This window comes from Cryptomeria japonica, chromosome 8 (assembly GCF_030272615.1).
Source record: "Cryptomeria japonica chromosome 8, Sugi_1.0, whole genome shotgun sequence".
Lineage (NCBI taxonomy): Eukaryota > Viridiplantae > Streptophyta > Pinopsida > Cupressales > Cupressaceae > Cryptomeria > Cryptomeria japonica.
The window spans coordinates 273,314,874-273,341,925 of NC_081412.1; the positions used below are offsets into that span (position 1 = coordinate 273,314,874).

At 37.5% G+C, this 27,052-nt stretch overlaps 1 protein-coding gene across 3 annotated transcripts in view; it reads left to right on the forward strand.

Moving 5' to 3' along the window:
* Positions 1 to 1,923: 1,923 nt before the first annotated feature.
* LOC131072438 (probable transmembrane GTPase FZO-like, chloroplastic) overlaps positions 1,924 to 27,052 on the forward strand; it is a 123,968-nt gene continuing 98,839 nt past the window's right edge. For 2 of the 3 annotated variants that reach the window (XM_058008595.2, XM_058008597.2), the window contains exon 1: positions 1,924 to 2,568. In XM_058008595.2, the coding sequence (XP_057864578.2) occupies positions 2,073 to 2,568 (496 nt within the window). In that variant the 5' untranslated portion in view covers positions 1,924 to 2,072. The remainder of the gene's footprint in view (positions 2,569 to 27,052) is intronic. The other variant, XM_058008596.2, reaches the window with a different exon arrangement.

Consider the following 27,052-nt stretch of genomic DNA (forward strand, 5'->3'; position numbering starts at 1 on the left):
CACTTCTATTTGTCTTCTTTGGACTTTCCTTTTCTAGAATTCAACAAAGGCATTAAGTCTTCTCTTGCACCAATATCTTAATTTTGTTGATTATAAATCATGCTATTGCTTCAATAATCCCTCCCTCAGTCTCACTTAACAAATGTGGATTGCGCCCTTGCTTAGTCTCGCTTAACAAAGATGGATTTAGCCCTCCCTTAAAGTCTCACTTAGCAAATATGAATTGAGACCTCCCTCAAAGCCCCTAAATCTTAGAAATAAATAAAGATTCGTGCCCCTATATTGGAGAGTCACATTACTAATAAGGGTCAAGTGTTTCCCTTATTTGGGATGATACACTTCATGTCCTAGATAGCCATATGCATGCTCTTGAATGGATTTAGGATGATGACATGGGTAGTAAAAGTACCAAGTCCAAGACTAAGGGAATGTGGAAAGATATAGTAGAGGAATGTTTTTTAATAAATGATAACTTTTCTAAGGGACAATGTCGTAGTCCCTTCTTGGTTATAACTAAGGTTTTTTTCCCTCACTCCTCTTCAATAAGGGATATTATGTCCATTATGGTTTTTTTGGCTAATAGATCTAGGCAAATGGGAAATGAAATTACTATACATGATAAAATGTTATATGGATCTTTTTAGAGATCAACATAATGAATCTAAAGACCTAGTTTCTTGCTAGGAAAAGTGGGGGTAAAGTGATGATATTATCGCAAAGGATATTAATTATCAACATTAGGAAACTATGGGGAAAAAAGTAGATTGAAGGATAAGGACACTAAGCATGAAGAAAGGCTAATACCTTCTTATTTTATACTTATTAAGCCCTTTTTTTTAATTATACTTTTGATAATAAATCCTCTTTCCATTGGGACCTTCACCTTAAATTGAGAATGATTGAATGGACATAAATAACTATTATCCTCAATTATTATTTTTTTATTCTTATTTTCTTTCCTAATCTTTTTTATATATTTTTAGATTTAAACAAGTTTTTAAAATATATATTTCTAATACCTTTTTATTTTATACTTATAAAGCCTTTATTTTTTTTAAAAATCATATTTTAAAAATACTCTCTCTTTTTAGAAGGACCTCAATTTAAATATGAGAATGAATTAATGAATGAATTTTTAATAACTTCCATGAGATAGATAGTAACCAATAAAAGAACCAACCACCAAAGACTCCTATTTTTAATTGTCCTTTATTTCTTTATTTTATTTTGATATTTGAATTAAAAATCATGCCTATCAATTCTATTTCTTTGTTGATCATGGTTCTTTGCTATGAATTTTCATAAAGTAATATGGTGTCTTTACTATCTATTCTTCCTCAAACAATGCTACTAAATATTCTACTTTTAAAGTATTAGCCTAGTTGATTCAAACGTCTTACACTGGTCTCACTAGGGGGGCTTCGAGTATGTATTTTTAAGGAGCCCTTAAAGTAAAAAAATAACAACCCCTACTTTTTAGGCCTCCAATCTAAGGAGATGGAAAATGTGGGGGACTGAAAATTGCTTCACCAGTTTAGCCTTTTTTCTACTACTTATCAATCATATGAAATGTTTCATTTTTCATTTTTCATTTTTCATCAATTAATTTTAAAAAAATTATATTTATTTACTCTCTTGAATTGAAACCACCAGCTTTCATAAATTTTAAAACTTTAAACTTTTAAGCAAAATTCATAAGACCACCTCCTAAAAAATCTAATTACGTTTATAACCCTCATATCATCCACTCCATAATATAATACCATTCCATCAAATTCGTCCATAACTTGCCCTTGACCTGATCCATTAAATACGGATGCAAAATTAATTGTGATAAATGTCAGCCGTCAAATTGGAAAATGGGAATTTAAAAGTCTATTTTTATTGGCTAGGTGGTGCTGAGATGGGCGAATCATTGCTGTCTGAGAGAAGATGGTTAGCAATAGCGAGTGGCTGAGTTGATTGCGTTTATGTACTGAATCACCTTATCCTTTGACAGGAGGATTACATTCATTCTCTTCACAATGTGCTGCTCTCTCAAATGAGTGGGTCGTGAGATTCAAGAGCCTGCAATGGCCCATTCACTGTTACCCCCTGCTTTCGCCAAACACCCCAGACCTCAAATCTCCCCATCCTTGAAAAATTTAAGCTCTGTCAATTCTCTCAGACTAAAAACAATAGCTACAAGGAAAGTACCTTCCAGGAAAGCAGCGTCCAGGTGCTCCCTCGCAAACGGTGTGAAGGCGACTAATTCCCAACCGCAGAAATCAAAAACTATATTTCCCGGCGGGTTACAGCGAGCAGAAGTGAAATTGCCCGGGCTAGTGCTCACTGTAAAGGCGAACGACGTGCTCAAGAACGAGAGGGATTTGAAACTCATTGATTCGGCGTTAGCGGCGGGATTTACAATTGTAGTGGTGGAGGGAGAAGAAGGAGAAGGAGGAGAATTGTATGAGGCGGCGTGCGCTGTGAAGGCCAAGGTGAGAGGCAGAGCACATTTGCTGGTTGCAGAGCGCGTGGACATCGCCGCTGCAGCAGGGGCCACAGGCGTCGTCCTCTCCGACCAAGGTTCCGGATACTGCTCCTTGCTACTGTTACGTCATTTTTTTCAAAAGCGAAGTATATTGTGCCCCACACATACCAGAACAGGAAACAATGTTGTTTGCCCCTTTACCATTTACTATTTACATAATCAGATTATATACTGAGTTTAATTCATTGACGTAAGAAAATGAACAGAAATGGTTGCAGTTTTGGAAGAGGCCCTGCTCCTATCACTTGGTTTACCATTCTCCCAGTAATCCATTCCCAAGCTGGGCCTTTGTACTAATGTTGCTCAACATTCATGGTGTTAAGTTGTATATATAAATTTAATAAACCTTCAGGGTAGAAGATATTCTACTCTAAATGTGTATTGCAGAATTCTGCCAAAAACCTAGGATGGCTATGCAATGCAGTGATGGTGAATGCACTTTAATCTTCGTCTATAGATTTCCATCCGTAATTATCAAGTCAAGCATTGATCTGAAAGTTCGAGGTAATAAGAATTTATAGCCGAGGATAGCAAACCATGCCGTGGGCTAGAACTTTCTTAATGCACCTTTCATTGCTGCCAACGGATTTCAACAGCAGAAATTTAAAAACGGGCATCATTATCATGTCATCAGCCCAATAAGGGCTTTCCACTTAGATTGGTTCAGGGGCAGGTTCAAGTTTTCTAATCAATTAATCCAAGTTAGTAACTTCCTATCCTTCTCGGAGTTTCCCAGTGGCTTTGACACATATCTTCCTCATCATTTTGTCATGTCTCTGTACATGGATTATCATTCCCTTTTGGAGGCTCCATAAGTTTTCTGGTTGCATCAGATTACTCCCTTCTAACTTGTTACTTCACGGATAGCCAGGATGTTTTTTGAATTCAACACGAAAGACTGAACCCCACTGACCTGAGCCACTTTCAGCACGTTAGATCTGAGGCTGGGCTGTCTGGTGTCTTGCAGAGCTTAAACTCCTGCACCACTTAGCGAGCGGTCCCAAAGCTCTAAAATTGGAGTTTTGGCAGGGCGTTGTCAACCTTAGTGCAGTACAATGGGTTCTTTAATTCCTTCTTTCAGCGCGTTTTCCAGGTATTCATTTCTTCTTCAGTAATGATTCTAGTTCTATCATCTGCACAAATGTCCTTTTCCATTGGTTTCTTCAACTTGGAATCCTCAGCCAAGCCAAAGTAAGCATTTTCCACACCATTCAGGGCATAATTAGTCTGAAGTTACTTAAGTTCTCCACTAATCACCTGTCGAATTTTCTTTTCAGCCATTTTTTTGCAATTCTACTATTCTTCCGTTGGAAAATAATTCCACACTCTGAACTAAAGGGGTTGGTAGTTCAGTGGAAGAGTTCCAAAACGTGCAAATGGGTGGGTGGTCCCAGGTTTGATTCCTATCTGGTTTATGGAAAATAGCATGGTATCAGAGCCATAGTAGGAGTCCTAAGCAAAGAAGTAGGACTCGAGGTAGCATATTGGAAAAAGTTAAACAATTGTGCACTCTAGATTGTAAAAAGGCTGCTATCTGAGCAGTAGAGTGCCATTTCATGCTAATAAGAGGTCCTTAGTTTGAGTCATAGTTGGTTCATGGAAATAACAACTCTATGGCACCTGAAGATTTCCCATTCTCCCTTTGCAGAGCTTTCCCTTGTTTCTGCTAGGATTTGGGATTCTCATTGATGCAACATAGGAATGAGAACTGAAAGAAAAGTTCTGAACAGAGTTGATTCGTGCACAGAGTTGTTCCCCAGCAAATTTTGGGATCACATGTCAATTACACTCGTTGCCTTTAATTTGACTAGTCCTTTTTATTGGTTTTAAATTTAAATCCAACTCTTTTCAAATTCCTAATTTTTTTCTTGACGTCAATTTATCATTTCCTATCCGTGATTGTCATCCACCTGTTTATTTGCTCTTTAATCCTTGAGTTTCTGGCTATACTTTGAATTCATCTCCATTGTTCAAGTTTATCACCATCTTCCTGGTATTTTTGCCTAGCAGCCAAAACAAGGTTTAGTAGTGCCAACTCTTACTCAATGCCCCATCCTTGCTTTAATTACATCACCATTTGTGTTGTAAGATCTCTATGCTTCAAATTCTCTGAAAACAAACAGCTGAAAGCAAATTGCTGAATTGAATTAGTGCTGTGTTTGTGTTGCAACCGAACCTTTTTTTTTCATTTCCTTATTTATTGTATTTAGTGTTTGAGTCTAATTCCATTGAAGTACCTTTCCAACTATTTCTCCCCAGACTTTTGAGTTTGTGTGGTTGTGTGCACTGTGGGCAATATAACAATTTTATAATGTCCCATCCATCTGATATTAATTTTTCTTGGGTGATTTGAATATCTTGAATATATTGCAAACCTAAATCATGACTATCCAGATTTTTGTTCTTAATGCCATGCTTTTTGTCTAGCTCTCTCCTCTACTTGACTGCACTTTGCCATAAGGTGCTTCTCATCTAGATTCAGTATGTCACCTATTATGATGCTTGTGATTCTTCTTTTCTTAAGTTCATTGTTTCTGCCCTCAAACTTGGTACCGGATATTCTACTGCGTAATTGCTTCTTGTCCATGCACAAGGTTGAACAGAGTTTTCTCGTTCAACTACTTATATGTCATTTGATACTTCCATAAGTTTGCATGTACTCTCAATTTGACCTTCCTGAATTGCAAATTTTTATTAACACATGGCCCAAGATCTTGTCAAACGTCTCCATTATCGCATTCACCTATGGTTGATGTAATGTACACTCATGGTGTATTGCAAAATTTGCTTTGTTTCAGCTATAAAATGTGATTTGTGGTCACCGATTAGGCTCAAGGTGTATCCAAATCTTTGTGATTATATTCTCATAGATAAATGTAGCTGCCACAGAACAACCCCAATCATTTGAAAATCCATGATAAACTTTATCACCATAATTTTTACTTCAGTGTCCTCTTAATTTGCATCAGCAGCACCCTGTTCTCATTTTCCATGGATAACATATGTGGGCAGGGACAAAGTGGACTTCCCATCACCTCGCATGCATGTCTTGTCAGCGCATTCACTTTCATGCTGCTTTCAATCTATATATTTCAAACACTCACATAGTTGATTGACATATTGACAATCAACTCATTGTCCACGTTCCTTGGGATCCAAACTCATCTGAGTTCCTCACAGCATGCACAGAAGCCATGCTACATAATTTTCAACCTTTATCTTTTTTCAGCCATCAAACCAGTATTCTGCATCAATTCTAATATCTCTTTGAGCATTGTGAATTCTTCTTCTTTGCTTTTCTTGGTTCGACTTACTTTGACATTGCTTTACTTCTCTCTCTTTGACAAATATAAGGTCTCCTCTTAGCTCTCATAATATCTCTGTAGTATCAAATGTTGCATAGGAGTTGGATGCACAAAAGCAATGTGAAGAGGAAAGTCGATTGATTTGGACTAATGGTAAGTGGAAGTCAAGTATTGTGTCAATTGTAGGGACAATGCTTATCAATAAACAAATTACCTGTTATTGAAGAAGATCAAGAAATTACAGGTGAATGAATGGTGTATCATTTGCAAAAGTATTACATTTGACACCAAGGATTATGAGATGATTGAAGAACTCAAGGCCTGACAGATATTTGAGATTTGATGACCTAAGCTAGGAGAATGCAAAAAGGCTGAGCATCTACATGATATAAGGAAACTGGCGACAGTGGCCTCAGTAAATGCAAAGAAAGATAGGACAACAAGATGCTGCAGATGTGGACTTCAGAAACATGGATGCCAAAAATGCAACTTTCCCCATTGAGGTCATTGTAGGAAGGCAAATTACATGAATATGTGCTTGAGTTTGATTAATAGGATTACAGTGTGATATGCAACAAAAGTAGGTATGCGTCAAGCAAGAAAAATGATTTTAGAAATAACACGAAGGGTTCAAATGGTCACGAGACTGGGAAAAATGTATCAATATGGAAACTGTTGACTAAGATACAAATGGCCTATGGAAGGCTGCAATCCTAATTACATTAAATGACATTTTATAACAAAGTATGATGAGGACAGATAATTACATGACCTAGCTACCCTAACAGATTGTAAAGAGAACCAATTCAGACAATAATAAAATCGGAACCATAGGTTCTGTTTTCCTCATTTATTAGGCCTGCCCTCTGTTGCAGAAATTTGATAGCTTTGGTTGCCTTGGCCAGGTTGAATCACTCTTGGAGTGGGGATGACTTCTTGGGTGTGCAGAGCTCCATTACATCAAGAAAAGTTTTTGTAAAAACCAGCCATGCATTTGAGAAATCCTTGAATGACAACCACTCTTTGATCAATGCCACCGACCTCGACTTAGTAACATGTATTGTGCATATGGATGCCAGACCATGAAATTTGAGCTAGTGCAAGGGAGAGAAGCCAGGTTGACAAGGATTACTTTGTTGATGGTTGATGCAGGAGCATCCAGGTCTACAGGTGATCCTGCATTGCCCAAAAAATATTTTCTTATTTTATCTTAGTTTTTGGGTGTTTTGTGGTGGTTTCAGGCATCTCTTTGCATAGGAAAGTGACCCATTTGATCAGAATTGCAAAATTCATGTTTTCCCCAAATTGTCATTTTGGAGGCTCTGGAGACAGTTTTGGAAAAACAATTGTTTGGGAGAATTTCTAAGAGCTGGGCAAAACTTTTAGGGGTAGTTTCTTGATTACATTTTGCCAAATGTGCAAAAGGAATCGTTGTTTAATTCATCACTGTTTGAGAGTATTTAATTTTCTCTGTTCTAGCCTGCCAGTTTATAGAAAATATTAATTTCAAAGGTTTTTAAAATCTGGAGCAAAATGGCTTTGAGGGAACCATGATATCATTCCTCACATCTTGACCAATTTCTAAGTGAAAAGGAGTCTCTAATAAAAAGTTATGCCAAAAGTCTTTTTTTGATATCTGATCTTGCAAATTCAATTTTGTAGTCTTCTACCCATGCTTCACGGTGGAGTTAAGAGGGGATTCTTTTGTTTCAGATATTCATCTAATTGATTTCGAAGATAGATGTCAATCAACATATGTAAATGTTGAGTTATGAAATCCCAAATGTCATGTTGGATAATAAGCACAAATTAATTTACTCTGCTTCGTTATTTTCTAACGCCTCATTGTCAACCTTAGGGAAGGAAAAGAGATTCTTAATAAGAACAGAAATTGTTATTTAATTTTGAGATTGGAAAAATAAAACAAAATAAATTGTGAGAAGTGGAAAAGAATTTATTTTTGGGAAGTGAAGTGGAATCTTGGGGTAGTATAGTACGCTCATCCACCAAATGATAGGGTTCTTTGGTGAAAGCTTATTTGAAGTGCATAGAGCTTCAAGGTCCCATCTTAGCTAAAGAAGAAAGAGAATCTATTGCTAATTACACTTAGACAAACAAGATGAAGTGAAGATCACTATATTAACAAGTGTATATGATGTGTCACCAATGGCGATGAATCAATTAGTTCTTTGGGATATAATCCAAATATAATATAGTTACAATTTTTGTCAAATTGCATTTACTCAACACTTAGCCTATTCTATGCCTTGGTTCCTTGACCACCTATTCCTTGAGGTTTCTCACTCTGTGATCTAAGTTTCCTATCTGCTCTCTTACTATACCTTTGATCCTCTAATCCCTTTGTCATCCCCTTTATTTATCTCTTAAATCGATGGCAGTTTGAGAGCTCTAGGGTTTGGTCATTGAAGTACTGGATTGACCCTTGTTGTGACACCTCTCTCCTTGGATCTGCCATGTGGTAGCAGATCCAGGTTTTGTGGCATGTGTGTGTTTCTTTCTGATTTGAGGGTTCCAATTGTGGCCCACTACATCATTGTGAAGGGTGTGTGTTTTTGATTCTTCATTTAGCAATGGGGATTTTGGTGATGGATAATGCCTTTGCATATTTTGTGCCAACAGAGCCAACAATTGTAATTTAGGAGCAATGTGTTTTTGTGCAAGTACGTAGTTCATCAGAGCTTTGAGGTATTGAAATTTAGGAGGATCTTGTTCAGTAAGAGATCCACTTAGATATCCCATGCCTTTTCTTTTAACTTATTTGACATTAAAGAAGACTTGGGGGAAATTGACCTGATGAACAATTTCTAATATAGTAGAACATTTGAATGTGGAAGTGAACAGAGATAAATACCAATTTAGGAGCTTGGACTAACATTCTGTTCTTTGACCTAGATGGGATGAATTGTTAGTTTTCAGATCATGTTAAGCAGATTCGGCAGTCAAAAAATTGAGTCGTAACTGCAAAAAGCTTAGAACAAAAAACTCCAACAAACCAGCAGTTCTGAGTATGATAATCTCCAAACACTCAGATCTGAATTCTCAATACTGCATTGGTCTTCTATTGAAACTGAACAGAAATACATTGCATTGCTATTCAATTTAAGAAAAGAGACTATATGCATCATGATTACAATCAGAATATGTGCCTTTTAAATAGACAAGTGGACTATGAATCAATCTAAGAGAAACTCATTGGAGCAACACTCAGTTTTACTAAAAAATCAACTAGTTTGTCTACTCAATCAACCTAGTCTAACAACTAATAGTTCCTAATCAAGGTCGTTGAGACTAAGTTACATTCACAAATCACTCAAGTTTCAAATAGTTAACTGGGTGCTAATCTCAAAGAAGACTCCCTACATAGATGGATCCTATTCTCCTCTATAACTACAGTCTCTCCATTTTGATCTCTCTGCTGTGCAAACGTTTGGATGTGCTGTTGTCACTTTTGTGCCATCACTGTGAGAATATTTTATGATAGGGAATAAAAAATATGCAAAGACCAATTGAACAAAAAAGTTGAGAAGACAATTGACAAAAATCATAATTGTAATGGGAAATTTCTATTATGTTAGTTCTGTACACGATCTGTGATGATAGATGCGTGGTGTTAATCTCCTCATAGAACCATAATTCAATCATCATCCTATAAAGAATGACAATGTACATTAATATACAAAGAGTGAGGAATATGAAGCATTAGTCAGGACACGACAGTTCATATTCTAGTTTTAATTGTTAGAATTTCTTATGATTGTCGAGGATAAGTCAAGCTATGTGGTAAGTTGAGTTATGACTTGCGGTTGGGAACATGGGTGTTGACTAGGTTGACAATCCCATTGGTGAAACTGCTAAGGCTGCCAATCAACACTTGAAATTTGTAGTATATTCTAGTGATTGAAACCCACACCTTAATGAGCAATGATCCCAATTGCAATTAGTTGCAGCAAAAGATGTGGGAATGGATTTGCAACTTGTGCTTTTGTGAACCATTTTCCCTGGGAAAGGACTTGACCTGCCTTGATGAATTGGAAGAGAAGGATCTCTTCTTGTCTTGTCTATTTGACCCTAGCTTCAATGGCTTGATCCAATTTTGTTGGAATGCTATATTGTGTATTGATCTCTGTCTGCTGAAGTGTCTTTGCAACATTTAAAGATCCAACAAAGGTGGAATGTATGGATGCAATCAAGGTAAGTAGGAAGGCTAAGCTCAATTGCACTATCTTCTACTTGCTTGGTAATGATGTAGGGCCTAAGTTACCGGTTCGGGTTCGGATTCAGGTTCAGATTCGAGTACGGATTCGGCAATTTTTTTTTTCTTGGTTACAGGTACGGGTTCGTCCATACACACACACACATATATATATATATATACATATGTCATATATTATATATATGTTCAAACATCCAAATTATAAATATATATGTTCACAATTCAAACATACAAATATGAAACATACAATGTAACTTTCCCATACAATGATACATAAATGATAATAGATAGATCATAAATCATAAATCCATAATTACCAATGCCAGTAAATATTCTGATATTCATATATCGTAAATGTAATATCATATTCATAATTTGCAAAAAAGATAATATTCAAGTTTCAAGTTTCAACTGATTCAAGTTTCAAAATGTGAAAATGTCATGACACAGTAAATTATAAAAAAGCATTAAAAAAACTGTTTTTATTTGTTTTTTTTGTTTTCTGACCTGTGGGCCCCATTTTTGGGAACCCACGGGCTTGGGTTCACCTGGGTCCGCCTAGGTTCGACCTGGGTACCACCCGGATCCTGCCCAGGCGGCTGGGTTCCCTATGGGTCCTGCGGTCCCACCCGGGCCTTGCCCAGGCGGTTGGGTTCCTTGTGGGTCCAGCACAAGGAACCCAGCCGCCTGGGCAAGACCCGGGTGGGACCCAGGTCGAACCAGGCTCAGACCTGGCCATTTTCTGCAAGAACCGGCATTTGAGTGTAGGGCTCATATTGAAGTGGATGAAGTTTTCAATAAGGTCTTGTTAATATTTCCTTTTGCAGGTGTAGCCAAACTTGATCATGAACTAGAAAGTTGTGCAGTGCCCAATGTTTGTCAGGGTGTTTCTTCAACTTTGCATTAGCCTTCTATAGAATTGTCTACACTTGCTATTGAATGTGCCCAATGAATTGAACAGCCTTTTTAACTTCTTTTTGAGCTGAAGTAGTTGCTATTGTTGATAGAGGGACAAGATAAGCTACATCAATGGGTGCTAAAGGTTGGAAATCCAAGAAAACTTGAAAAAGGCTGTGCGTTGTAGAGCTTTGCTGAGTCTATTGTAGTTGTGTTGAACCAAAGGTAAGCTTTCATCCTATTTGTGTTGCTTCTTTGGATTATACACTTTGAGAATATGCACTATCATCCTATTTACCAATTCTGTTCGTCCATTGATCTAGGAATAGAATGTGGTGGATTTTTGCTCAACTTTTTGTCTAGCATAGAGCAAAGTGTTTGTAGAAATTGCTTAAGAATCTTGTACCTCTATCTAAAAGGATCATTTCTGGGATTCCAAAATCGATCTAGACCTGTTGAAATAAAGGTAGTTGTTTCTAGAGATATGACTTTCTTGCAAGTAGGCAAAATTGCCGTTTTTGATGATCTATCCACCACTACAAAAACACAATGATTACCATGCTTTGTTGTAGAGCTTGAGAGAATTTCCATGGGAATAGATTCCCATGGTCTCTTTAGAGTTGGCAAAGGTGCACATAAACTCATCTTCTTGTTTATTGGTTTAGCAATCACATGTGATACAAGATTTGATGTATTTGGTGATGTTGGATTTGAGTTGTGGCCTAAACAAATACATCTGCAATGTTGCAAGGGTCTTTTCCACTCCAAAATGTCTTGTAGCCTTGCTGGAATGATCCTTCCAAATCAACTTCTGTTTCTCCATCTAACGCAAAACACACAAAAGGTGTTAGAGGAGGCCATCTTGCAAATAGAAATCTGGAATTGACTTACTACAAAGAAACTTTTGATAGATACCTGCAAAGTCCTTGTTACAAGGATACAATTTCGACCTTGTGTTAACTTCATGTCCACAAGTGCCAAGAACATAAAGGAGAGCTTGAACTAGTAGATGGCTTAGGTAATCAGAAACTGGATTGGTACTTTCCTTTGTATCTGTGATTTTAGGTAGAATTGTTGAAGATAAGACTTTTTTTGATGCCACTTGTTGGTATCCCTACAAACTACAAAACTTTGCCATTAGGCAAGTTTGTAGTCACTAAATCATGTCATTCTTGTTGTATTATCCATGTCAATCTACTTTTCGTTCCTAGCTAATTGCTAGGTCATCAGGCATTGGTCTAGTTTTTCCACTAATGATGTTTGCAGATTGCTTATGGATGAGGAATGATGAAGGAAGATGATCAAGTTCTTAGTAGTTTGATCTCTCCATCATAAAATGGAAGAGGATGCAATGACAAAGATTTGAATCCAAAAACAAGATTGACAATCATTAAGCAAACTTGTTCAATGCGCTTTTGGCTTGGCAGTGCCAGTATAATTGCATGCCCAAAAAGAATGACAAAAATAAATCTCAGAAGTTGGCTCTATTCCAAAGTGGCAATGCCAACACAAAATTTTGCTAAGGGTTGCTACAGTAGGGGAAAAGTGCACCCAAGGGAAAGAGCCCAAAAACTGGTTAAGAATGGTGCCATTTCGGGAATGTCAGATATAAATTTTGTTCAAGATTTCTTATTTGGCAATCTCATTATGGATCTTTACTAAGAAGGAAAGTTTGTTTAAGTGACAACTAGGTACACATTTGCTTTGGCAAAGCTAGTTAGACCTGGTGTCCAAAGTGGCATGAACTTTATGAAACCATTTGTTCATCAAGAGGGAATGAACAAGTAAAAGTATTGCACAAATTCGGTGACAATCATTATGAAAGTGTGCCCATGAAGTGGCAAATGACTAAAGAAATTGTGCTTGGTTGGAGAAGGTGGAAAGAAGTATGGAATGGCATGCCAACATGAAAATGGGCCTTGGCATTGCCAATAACATAAGTGAAAGGTGCCAAATAAAGTTGAATTATTGAACGCAGAGTATGGCACTCTTTTTACATGGTGCTTCCACCTCAAAATTGTGCCAACTTAAAACAAGTGTCCAATTTCAAAACCTGCACCTATCTGAAGTGTTTTAAATTTTAAAAAATGCAAAAAAAGATGCCAACTTATCTTAGTGGTCTATGTTTAGAGTAAAACAAGAAAAACTAAATATGCTTCTATAAACATGCTTCCTTTCATTCAAAATCATGAACGGTTATTTCTTCTACCTTGCATAGCAGAAAACTCCTCTATCCTCTTGATTTAGCTGGCATAGAAGCCTGATTTTGGCACAAAGGAGGAGTATTTGCCAAGTTGCAGCTATAGCAAAAAATATTTTGATATATATATTAGTTTTCCTTCAAATTCTTTCACTTATTGCTGCTGTTATATCAAATACCTTTTTTTAAAGTGCTGTTCTAACAGTTACAGTAGGTTTTTTCTTTCAAATTGTCATATTTCAAAGTCTGGGCAGCAAGAAGACTTTTTCAAACATGGAATTGCATGAGGATGTCATGGCACCTAAAACACTCTAGTCAAATAGCTTATAGCATGTTCAAGATTCTATGCATGGTCATATGAATATATTTGATTTGAAGATGGTTGAAAGGGTGAAAAGTAGGAAGCAATTTGTGTAATGTTCCCTATTGGGATATTCCTTTACTTTGCCCTAGAATCACCAAATGCGATATGAAGTATATTAAAGAAATGTAACTTTTTTCTTTAATAAGGCCGACAACCAAGTTAGTTATCTAATATCCTTGAAAGATTGGAAAGCATATAATCATCAATTTGTTAAAGAGATTCGTAACAACCATTGTAAATTACCTAATGTGTATGTGGGATTCAATAAGACTTCCCCTAACAACCCATCTACGTTGTGGAGTACCTTGGGAGATCACATAAGGTGCCTCAATCCTATCCCTTTCCATCAAGCCCAAGAGCATGGAATGACACCCACCATTCAGCCTCCTGGCACCACCCAAGGTTGGCGTACTGTTGTGATGTTTTCACACATCGCCCCATTGCAAATGGGGACCCATGTTTTTTTGCTCGTTTTGCTCGTTTTCGCTTTGCTTTTTCTAGGGTTTTGTTAGTTTGTTAGTTGTCTGGATTTAGGGTCAAGCCTTAGGGTTTTAATTACCGTCTTTTCAGGCCAGAATCCAGTCGGTTTTGGGAGCTTTTTGATTTTCCTTTTCTAGAATGCAAATTTTGAATGAAATGAATTCGCCAGAATGGTCTAATTTTCAATTGGAATGTTGATGCAGAGCTTAAATTTGTCTAAGTGTTGAAGATGAAATGTGAATTTTTGTCCAATTGAATATTTTTGACCAAATTTTGACTTTTTTGATGTTTGATCCTGGGCATTGGAAATGATTTGTTTTCGCCTTGTGAAGTGATAAAATGTGTAAAATCATGATATTTTGGCCTGTAGGAGCAAAATCGCTCCTGTCCCTCAGTGAAGGACGGGAGCTCGTTTTCAAATATCTTACTATTCCTGCAGGGTCAAGATGAATTACGAATTGGAAGTGATGGAGAAAGGCGAGATCTTTCCATTGAATATAAATTGAAGATTTTCATGAGCACAGAAATGCCTCCAGGGGAAAAATCGCTCCTGTCCCTCAGTGAAGGACCGGAGCTACAAATCCGATTTTGCTTTGTCCTTGCAGGATTTTAACGTCTTGACGATGTGAAAAGGTCCAAAGAGGTGCATTTTATCAAATGAATATAACTTGAAGCGTCGCCCAGGGGATCACATGGATAAACAAGTCCGGCTTGAGTGAGGTCCTGATCCTGAAATTTGGCTAAGTCTGGAATGCCCTGATCCTGAATTTGACTAAGTCTGGAAACTGAAAAAACCTCCAAAAACTAGATTTTGCAATATAACTCCTGGAGGTCTGAAACCACTCTCAAACATCCTGAAAGTATATATGGAATATAACTTAAAGTATAAGAAAGAAGAAACATAAAGGGAAATGTCACTTATACTTAAATGTATATTCCATTAAAATTGTCCTGATCGAGAGTGCGAAAAGTCAAATTTCGCTCGTGTCCTTCTCCAAGGGTCCAGAGCGAAAAGCGCTCGTGTCCCTCACCAAGGGTCCAGAGCGAAAATGCTTAGTTGAGCCATTCCTGACCTTGTTTGGACGAATCGAGATATCAAAGGCATGGTGAAGGACGAAATGAGCATGATAGAACACCCAGACTTGATCAAAAACAATGAAATGATGAAGTTTTGCCTAGAGGGTCAATTTCGCTCCTGTCCCTCACTGAAGGACCAGAGCGAAGTTCTTCATAAGGTACGTCCTGAACAAAGACCAAGCAAATTTTATGTTCGAAGGCAAGAAAGGAGGTCAATCGAACCCGTTGAAGACAAATTGAAGATTATCAAACGTCAACAAAGGACCAAAATGCTTAAGTTCGCTCCTGTCCCTCAGGAAGGGACCAGAGCGATTTTTGTTGTAGATGATTTTCTCGCCAAATTTCAACCGATCTCAAGGCATGAATGAATGAAAGGCGGCATTGCGAGTCCGTTGAATATAATTTTCGAAGGTGATGAAGTGAAATGAGGCCCACAAGAGCAAAATCGCTCCTGTCCCTCTCCAAGGGACCAGGGCGAGGTACCTTGTAGCTCTCGTCCCTCTCCCAGGGACCAGAGCGATTTCCTTCATTAGACAGAATCCAGGCAAATGTCAAGACAAGTGTACGTTCAAAGGCAAGGAAGAACATGAGATGGACGCATTGAATACAAAATGAAGATTTTTTGGACGTCCACAAAGGTCCTAAATGTCTAGTTCGCTCCTGTCCCTCAGGAAGGGACCAGAGCGATTTTTGATATAATTGATTTTCTTGCAAAGTTACAAACAATGTCAAGGCATGAACGAATGGAGTGAAGAAAGACGAATCCGTTGAATATAGACTTGGAACCTGACAAAGTGAGATAAAGGCTACAAAAGGAGGATCGCTCCTGTCCCTCTCCAAGGGACCAGGGCGATACAATGGTGATGTTACTTCCTATGCAAGTTCAAGGTCGATCCAAGTCAAGACAAGGTGGCGAGGGACATTTCAAGGCATCTTTAGCAAGCACAAACATTAAAAGGTCGTCACAATGATGAAATTCGCATCCTAGGACATAGATCGCTCCTGTCCCTCTCCAAGGGACCAGGGCGATGTTAGATGCATTGGTCATTTTGTGCAAGATTTACGTAAGAACAAGATTTCATAAGGGCGATCCTATCAAGAGCACTCATATTCCTTCAAGATCAAAGCAAGGTGAGGTTAAGCGAGGCAAGGGACGACGTTTGGAGGACATCACAATGAAGATCGAAGATAAAAGGATGCATATTGAACGTGGAAATTTGAAGATCGCTCCTGTCCTTTGGACAAGGACCAGGGCGATGAACATCCAAAGACACTCATGAACGCATGCAAGGCAATCAAATTCGAAGAGCTCATCATGATGATTAATGTTGAACGTGGAGATGAAGGAGTTGAACGTGAAAAATGCAAAAAACCAAGACAAAATCATGGATCGCTCCTGTCCCTCTCCAAGGGACCAGGGCGATGAGGTACGTCCCTCTCATTTTCACAGTTTTGGCGCCAAATAAGCAATTCAAATTTTCCTTAAATGCTAAGCTCGATAAAAAATTGAAAATCCTATTTAATTTGGCATTTAATGTGGCGTTGATCTTTTATTAATTATTTTGCCTTTATTAAAAATCGAAATTTGCAAATTAAAAACGTAAGGCATTAATAATTAATTAATTAATTAATAAAAATCGAATTTGAAGCGCTACAAAGGGAGGTCGGCCTTGCTAAATCATTTAAAAATCATTTAAAAAATTGTTTTATATCCTCAAGTCGGCCCAAGGGATAAATGCAATCCAAGCGCTACAAAGGGAGGTCGGCCTTGCTAAATCATTTAAAAATCATTTAAAAAATTGTTTTATATCCTCAAGTCGGCCCAAGGGATAAATGCAATCCAAGCGCTATATATGGGGAGTGGAAGATTTCATTTTCACATCATCATTTTATCCTTCTACATGCGAATTAAGAAAGACAAGGGAGAAGTGCGATTTGGAGTTTACTAATAAAGGTGGTGCGATATCTTGGAGACTTCGTTGGAGCGAATTTGTCAAGGATTGAAGACCACGTCAAAGGTGCGAGACTAGGAGGATTTGTTAAGGCGAACTTGAAGATCCATTTGAGCGAATTGTCAAAGAGGCAAGACTTGAAGATCACGTTGAAATCCAAAGGTGGTGAAATTGATCTTTTGAGGAGATAACATTGAAGACTATTTATACCTCAATTTCGCCTAGGCGATTTTATTCATTTTGCATTCTAGAGTTAGCTCTCTCCTGAGGCATCAAATGGAGGTCTCTTCAAGGAAAATCAAGCCGGATCAAGGACGGTCTTCGCCAGGACGGTCTTCGCCAGGACGATCAAGCCAAGACATGGGCGACCTCTTTCAATCCAGCGTTCCAAGGCGAGGTACATCGTCATCCTGCACATCAAGGACAAAAGGAGTTAGAACAAGAGTTAATTAAAGATAGCCTCTCAACGACATCAAATTGAATATCTAGCAAGCTTCAAGTGTCAGATGAGGTGGCGTCCTAGTCATCATTTCTCCAATCAGTGAAGTCCATCTCAGCATGTCCAGATTCAATGTACTTAACTCATGGAAGGTGGCACAAACTCCGATGTACCTACCCCGGCTATCCATTGGTCGATTTTTCTAAAAGGGACATGTGTCCAAGCAATACAATTTTATCATTGGTCAAGCATTAAATGTTATGTAATGGTTGTAACAAACCCTAATTAGGGTTTTCATTGTAAAATCTTGGCCATTGATCTTGAATTGATCTAAGCCATCAAATTGTATTGTGGGCACTATATAAGCCCAGACATTTCATTTGTAAAAGGATTAGAGAGAGTTGTAAATAGTTGGAAGAGTTAGAATATAGTTGATAGAATAGCAATTAGAGTAGAATAGGAGGACAAGGCAAGAAATTGTTGCCATTGATTGTAAACAAACTCCATTTTCATTGAAGTAATGGTGAAATATGTCGTTTTTCTTGCAATTTGCATGGTTTCTTGTTGAGTCTTCAATCTTAGATGGTAGATGATTAAATGAATGGAGGGAATGTGATTGATTGATGGTGGAATTCGTACATCCATACTACTAGCAGTTTGTTGATTGCAAACTTGCCTTGTGTAGTCGACTGGAATCGTTCAGCTTAAGCTCAATTTCAATTTGTCGCCTCTTCATTCATATGCATCAACTTGGATGGTATCTATGCCTGCGGTGATGATTTGAACATCATAAAGCTCCCTTAGAAGATCGCACTAGTCTTGTGTAGATGTTCCATTGATGTCAAAACAAGATCTAGTTAGAGTTTCATCAAAAGTCAAGTCATTGCTCCTACATTCTTAGTATTAGGATTAGATCCTCTCTTCGCCCTTATCCTTTTTTCATTTTTTTCAAATCTAAGTCAGTAAGAGCCTGTGTCCAGCAAAGCAGATCGGAAGTTCAATCATCACATGTAAGTCCCCTTGTGATCCCAGCAAATCACATCATACCACTGGAGCTTGTCCACACGTAGAGACCCTACATCAAAGAACCTTGGAGTCCACCTAACTGATCCTTTACGCGAATCTTCAGCAGTTAGAGACTATTTTCTCAAGAGAGGATAAGATGCCTATTGGTATTTTATTCTGTGTTAGGCTGTGTACAAAATACACGTCAACACGTACCCAATGGAACTCAGTGCTAATTGTATTCCTTATCATATGTTTCATTCTCCCCTCTATAATGAGACTGTTGGTTGGATAAAGTATTAAGGAATCTTCACTATAATTTATTACGCACAATATCATAATAGCAAAGAAAAAAATATGTAAATATATATTGACAATGCTATGTTAATTTATTATCATTATATATTATTATGTGTAAAACAAGATATCCAGATCAGATTTCTATTCCTTATGCATTGTACCAAATACTTGGAGATATATAAGTCTGCTGACTAATCTTATTAATTCTGAAACTGCTTGTGTTATTCCTTGATCAATTGATGCCTTCCTCTCAAATGCAGAATCATCCTATATTGCTTGAAGTGGAGACGTGGAGTTATCCCTCTTTGCAAAGGATGTCCTTCTTCACAAGGTGGTGTCTCATCAAATCATGGCTGTCTGGAACCGATTGACTAAAGTTGTGATTTGCTAACATTCATTGGCTTAGCCTTAACATATTTTTGTTTTAACCAATAGTTTATTATGGTGATCGCACCTTAACAAGGATCACTAACAATTGCTTTTAATGTGCACATAATCCACTGTAATCTCTTGGACATCCACTGTAATCTCTAGTCCAAGTGATATCTTGCAGTATGGTGGCTGTAGATTGCTGCATGCGTTACCTCTTAACAGAAAATTGTGAAGTCTTACGGAGTAAGACAATTTTCTGAATTTGTTTAATTAGGATAGTGACAATGAATGTATTATAGCCAGGGTCATGACAATGAAGAATGTAATCCTGATGGGGGCATGACAATTTGGTTGCTGAATTAGTGGAAAGTGGACTCTAGAGAATTGTGTCTTTTGACAACTGAGTGATTTGCTGTGTAGATGTTGAAACACTTAATGAATCAACATTTGGTTTTCAGCCCTATGAAGAGGCCCAGTTGATTGATTTAGAAGAACATGAACATTAATGGAACAATAATGTGCAGGATTGTTAAAAGGAGATTGAATGAAAATGGCTGATTGAAGCCAAGCGGCCTACCTGCTTACCAAAGATGTGCTGCTGAAAAGATTTTAGAGAATATCTGAGCTTGATGATCACCATGCTCAACTTAGTGAAAGGCCAAGTAAAAGCAAGGACTTTCAAGAATTAGATGTTTACATTATCCACCTCATTTGTGAAGGAAAGAGACTTTGACTAGGGTAATCTTATGAGTAACTCCATTCATTCCTAGTCGATGAAGCTCTCTGACTCTAGGGCTTTTCATATGGTGTCATATCTAATTTACTCTTTGGTGCAGTCTAATGCTTTTATAGGGTTGAAAAAGATCCAAAGATGAGAATGCTTTTTCTTGTAGCATTCATGACTAAAGTACAGATTTGGGTTGAATCACTTCAGAGAATCGGTAATGTTTTTACCTTGCTGATAGTTTGGTATTTGGAGTATGAAAACCATATTCAAATTTCAGATTAGGTGAGAATGGTTATTATAGATTGGGTGGATTGGTTCGTATAGTTTCCTACCTTCACCTAGATTAGAGTGTGCAGATTTAACTCATATCCTTACAAACTTCCACTGTACCTAATCAATCAAATCCTTTTGATGGAGTATTGCAGGCAGCTGCTGGTTGCACACAAGCACTGTAGGAATAAACACAAATTGGGTGCTATTTTTTCCATACAAATCAGGCCATATAGATGCATAATGCCATAGATGCTAGGAGCAGGGAAGCTGAATTGTCTAACTTCAATCTCAAATTTCATCACAAGACTAGATGCTTTGACAAACAATATAATGGTTAAGAGATTTGGAAGCAAATTTGTATATGTGCTTGATATCAAGGAGTTTTGGGAAAATTGCCTTGATCAATATGAAGCCCAGACATAGCTGAATGGCCTTAGATAAGCTAAGGGAATTCAATTTCGAGGCAATGTCAAATGAGTTAGTTGAATTAGGTAAAGATCTCTTATCTCCATGTTTTGTTTAGTCAAGTGGAAATTTCCAAACACTACCACTAGTTAATTGATTAGTGAGGTATGGTATTTCTGAAGATATGATGAATAAGGCAATGGACATATCAAGAGGATTCCTAGAAATGAATCTAGTAGAACAAGCAGAGATAGTGCCACAGAGAAAATATACAAGGCGAATAGTAGGAGTATAGAGGTAGTTCCTGATATAAGAGATACAATTGCTAGTATTAAAGATCAGAAGAAAAATATAAAATCTTCAAGTCCAGAGAAGTTCAAGGCCTAAAAAGTTGTAAATACTTGCTAAGAAGAAGAAGAAGCCTCCTTTACTCATTCTCATCAACACTTTTCTTGTTTTTGAAACAGTGGTAGTCACTCTTCCAACTCCAAGTCCTATTCAGCTAAAGATAGTTCATGGAACTTCTGAATCTCCTATTCTTACATCTCCTACTCCAATGGTTCAACCTAGTGAAGAAATTACAGCTATGGAGGTAGAGGTTCTAGGACCAAGGAGATATAATGAAAAATGCATCTAAGAAACTCCGAACAAGTAGAGGCGAGTAGTGGCTGCATGACCATGCAACTTGAGTGCAGTTGCCAACTTAATGCAAGAGGAAAAGACAAACAAGATGTAAAAAAATGAGGAAGGACATATTATTGCTTAAAATGCCATTCCTTGCATAGGTAAAATTATGAAAGATGTATAGTTTGCCGATTTTCAGTTTTCAGAGGCCAACCTAGGATCAAAATGTTAGAAATTGATGGCAAAGTTGGAGGTAGCAAAATAGAGAATTCAGAGAATACATTGCTCATCGTGTAAATCCAATGTCAAAGCTAGGAACAAGCTCACCACCAAGACTGGATGGAAGACTCCCAAAGTGACAACTTGATGAATTAGTGACACATGGAAGGACAATTTAGTATTTATTGGTTTCAAAATTCTTGTGAGGATTGTTTGAAAGCAATTGATGATTAATTTATTTTCCTAAGGGGGGTATGAGATGCCATTTGACAATCCATTGAGTTGCAGTCTTTCATGACTACTAGTATTTGACCCTATAGCAGTATTTTGACCAGCCTGGATCTAAAGGAGTTTTTGGGAGTTGAGAAATTAGTGAGATTGAAATTGATAGCTAATTCTGAAAATTATCATACTCCTAAATGGGTAATTGGCTGCCAATTTCTATTTGAGATGCAAAATCTGGCTCTTAGAGTTGTCAAGGGAAATATAGAGAAGTTGCAAATTGCAGAGATTTTTTATAATCTTTTTGCACTTCTCTTCCATTCACATTCACAAAAGATAACCAGAATTCAGTAAAAAATAATTTGAGTAACTGGTTATGACATTGTTTGGGGTTTCAACTTTTAGTTTCATCAATATGGAAGAATTGATGAGAATTTCAGTTAGCATTGCAGCATACGAACTCAAACTGTCAGAATACCATATGTTGTTTATACAGAGTAGAAGCTTTGTTTGATGACAATTAAATAAAGAAGAGTTAGCGCAAAATCACTAATTGTTGAAATTAAAGAGTTTATGGATAGAGTTTGGCTTGCAAAGGAAAAAGATAGTATGCTTTCTCTTGAATCATATTCAGTCAAATATGTCAAGCTTAGATGTAAAATTAGATGTCAATGATTAGGATAGTCACTTAGGGCTATTTTGTAATGTCTCCTTTTGATGCTCAGCCAATTCGTGCACATTTAACTAGTTTCCAAGTCTTCTGGAGGCTACCTGGTTAGTTAGGGAGAATTCCAATGTTCTCGGAGAAGCATTTGATTAGTCTTGCAGAGCAATTGTTCTTGGGTTTGAGTTTAGTTGGTTAGATGGAGTCCTCTGATGCTTTCAAAATTGATTTCCGACCTTTTGGGTGCTCTTCAAACTTCTTGGAGGAGCAAGATATTTTTAGAAAAAGTCACCTAGTTGCCTCCTCCAATCATCGTCCCTAGTCTTCAATATCACTTTTGTATGATCAAAGTTGCAGAATTATATCATTTGGGTGCTTTCCGCAACTTGGATATATTATTGAATTATTTAATTAATATTTCACTTAAGCTGTCCAATGTTGGAAATATTAAAAGGGACAACTAAGTGTAATAGCTCATTTTAAAGGTGTTGAAAAGTTACTTCTAATGGACCCCTTTGAAAAGGGACTTTATTCATGTGAAAACATTACTATTTTTTCAAAAAGGTGTATAGTATGCACGAAGTATAGGTACTCTATAAATCAAATCAATAGTTTGCCTTACTACATAGTGTATAGGTACTCCTTTTGGTGGCTGAAAGATGTCCTTGCACTTTGCCAACTTGTGGTTCAACTCAAAGGTATTTCCCAATGTTGCTGGAGGAATTGTGGAATGTTTTGTTGCCCCAAGAAGATTCTTATGTTTAGGTCTCACCATCAAAAGCACAGACTTCTTAAGACTTGATTAGCTTCTTACGCTGCTTGACTTTGATGAGTGAAAGTTTAGGTACTAACTTCAATATTCGGTATGTCTTGTCACTAACAACTATGATTATGCTTCTTGGATTTGCTTCATAAACTACATGTTGACGAAAAATATATGGCTTCCTAAGTAAAACATCACATACCTTTGATGCCACAATGTTGTAAAGGACTATATCTTGAAAGGTTTGATGTTGTACACTAGTTGATACTGTTGAGGAATGTGTCTCTTAGAGCCTGCACTGAACCATTTGGTGGAGTATGGATGTGGATGAGGTGTTAGTGGCAAGGTCAATCTCCAAATTGCTTAAGGAGAAACCACTTTGTTGTCAACAATAAAGGACAGTGGTTGCCTATTGATCCACAATTGAGAGTGAGACAATCTTTCTACTTACTTGGTGTCTTGCAAGGGAAGTGCAAATGTTTATGGTACCCACCATGGCACTAGGCTCAATATCCTTGATTTACTTTTCTTGTATGCTACAGTGCTGGTACTCTCTACTTCAAGCCCAGCAATTAGAGTCTCCCAAGTGTGGCATTCGTCTTTGAAATGAGTGTTGAAGTTGTGAACTGTGCACTACTTGCTAGTTTTGGAATGTTAATTGTTCTGGTCATCTGTGGTTGCAGTTTCTTTTGTGGATGATACTGAGAGCCATTTATTGATTTGAAATTTTTCATGGAAGGCTTAAAACTATGGCCTGCTTTGGGACTTAGAATCTTTTTTCTCTGTCTTTAATTTGTTCTTTGCTTCAAATTTGTAGGCTTCTGCAATTGAAGAGATCTGCAAAAAATCCATATCTGATTGGAAATGGTCTCAAGCCTAATCAATACTTCAAAAAAAGGTTTTGCTTTGAATCTTGAATACCTTGTTTGAACTTTGGACACCATAATATGAAAAGTATTTTTATTCTTGCACTGATTGATCTCTGCTGTGGCATTTACATTGAGAGATGCCAAAAAAAGAATTGTTGCTTCATGCATAGTAGATGAGTACATTGAGCAATGAGTTCAAAAATCGAAATCATCATTTGATTGATATCTCAGAAAATTGTTATGTCCCCTTCCTAGGCACTTTCTATTTTTAGTAGGGTTAGCCAAATACAGTGGTTCCCATAGGCTAATACAGTGGATAGGGAACCCAATCCGAGGGCTGGTGGGCCTTGCAAGGGGGTTATTTGGCGTTTCAGGAACTCAGAGCCAACTTCCTATTTTTTAGGAGGTACTGCTATTTTCAGATGTCACTAGTGGGCTGCAGGCGTAACATCCGTTGTTAGTTTTCAATGGATAGGAGATGATTATGAATAAATATTTAAATATTAAAGTTAATATAAAATTAACTTTAATGTTTTATTTAAATAAATTAAAGTTACTTTATTATAAAGTGACATTAAATAAATTATAAAGTTACTTTATAAAATAATAATAAAGTGAATTTATAGCGTCATATTGAGCACCCACTTTAGAGAAATTCAATGAAGTAATGAAAAAATAAATTTAATGATTAATGGAGAAAAAAGGTACATGGGTTTTTTGGAGGAGATATAAAAGTTTATTTGAAACTTTATTTTGGCATTCTTGAACACAAAATTGGAGCTCGAGGAGAAACAAGGGTTTCTGGAGAACTTTCAATCTTTGAGAACAAAATCTCTCATAGATTCGTGTATCTGCAGGTGTGAGGGATAACCCAAGGACATCACTACAGGCCTCTTCAATCAGAGGTTGCATATGAGCTTTCAATTACAGAATTTGGTTGAGTATTAAGAGAATTTTTAGAAGTTATTATCAACAGATTGGATTGCTGTGTGGGGTAGTGTTGACGTGTATTTTGTACACTATCAAACATAGAATAAAATACCTAAAGGTACCTTATCCTCTCTTGAATAAAGCCTCTGATTGCTGAAGATATCGCGAAAAAGGATCAATCAGGATGACTCCAAGGTTCTTGTATTCAAGAGAGGATAAGGTACCTTTAGGTATTTTATTCTGTGTTTGATAGTGTACAAAATACACGTCAACAGAATTGGTGCTAGAAGGAGGGCGGAGCATTTGAAAGTCCGATCTTGTCAAGTCACATTGCATTTGAAGAAATTCTCAAGAGCTTTTTGTCCCTCCTCCACGCTCGACAGAATTGAATTAGGAGTGCCTGACAGTGAATACGAACTCTTGAATCCAAGGAAGATCAGTGGAAAGCTTTTTCTCAAACACTCGATGGAAGGTGATCGTTGGATCGTCAGTTGGACTTGCACAAGAAGAAATCAAGCTGGAACTAGTTGAACGTTCAAGTTGAATCCGAGATATTCAAGATCTCTCTTATTCCAGAAAATCCAAAAAAAAGTGAAAATAGAAAATCCAAAAAAATCAAAAAAATCAAAAAATCAAAAAAGAAAGATTTCTCAATGGAGCGACAACAGTTTCATGAGGAGCAACAAGTTGATTTTCCTGAACTTTGGTGGAGATTAGATACACAACTTTATCCACGCAGATTGTCCGAGTTCACAAGACCAGGGCAGTGTCGAGTCCACGAGACAGAGGAACATGATGAAATGCATTGCTTGAAGTACTTATCAAGGATGGAATCGGCAGCACAGGGAAAAATCTTCTTTTGGGATGTCCCCAAGCCAGAAACAGAAGAAGGCAATTTCAGTGTCCCAGAGAGCAAAGATCCTCTTCTAAGCTTCATGTGGATGATCGAGAGTCAACTCATTTTGGATGGCGGAATGCGTCTTGAGAACATATTGCTACCATTGTGGTGTAGAATTCACAACTCACCTCACTCTGAATTTACTTGCTCAATATGTGAAATGGCTATCAATCAAGTCAGAAACCAGTTTGGAATGCCAACTTTGTCCGAGGAAGAATGTATTATGAACAAATCTTGGGGTGCACATCTTGCAGTTGAATTCTGGAGAACCTATGAACAAGACATTGCTCCAGCATCTGGATATGAGAAGGATCAATTGTACGTTGACGATACAAATGCACCTGAGGAACAATGTATTACAATGGATAGCTCGCCATGCCTTGCACCTGAAAAAGAATACCATGAAACAAAAGTTGAAGAATCAGTTGAGAATACCCAAACAGTGACAAAGGAAGGTCTAGGAGTTGAACAAGCAATTAAAGAAGAAGACGACTCATCCCTTGAAGAATTCTCGTTTATGCTACAAAAGGAGATCCTTGAGAGTGAATTGCAGGAGTTTTCAAATGGCCCCATTGAAGAAGACAATCAAGTTGAGATGTTGAACAAAAAGATACAAATCATCACGAGTGAGCCCAGGTATGAAGAACAATTCAAAGGGGCGCTTAAAGATTTCATCACTCTCGTAATATTTGAGGAAGCATTGAAGGATCTTGTAGAGGAAACACAAATGGAATCACTGCCAAATTTTTTTCTAGATAAGCAAGTTACTGTGAGTGATATGATCCATCATCAGCTCCGACCTCTCGAGACTATACTTGAAGACGAGACATCACCTGAGATTATCTTTGATCCACTAGAGGAGATGTTTGAAGCTCAATCCATCAAGGAGACTCTCATTTTTGAAGATATGCTAACAAAATTTCATGAAGATGCTTGGTTTATGCAAGATATCTCAGTGAAAACAGAGAATCTTGAGCTATTCGAAGGGGCGCTGAGCTTGTTTCAAGAGGAACTTCCTAATCTAGATCAACATGTTGTGGATGCTCGTGGAATAGTTCATCACCAATGGCGACCTCCTGAAGCAGCTGGTGACCTCGCTTCCGACAATGCAGTGCCGTCTGAGCCTGAAATACGCCAGGTTGTCTCTTTCCTTAATCCTAGCCTTAAAAGTTATTATGATTTTGATTATGGGGATTTTGGGAAAACAACTTGCATTTGGATTGATCATGGTCCTAACGAATTACCTCAGTTGATCATTTTGAGTGAAAACTTGCTTGAGTATAAGAAATGCGTGGTGGGA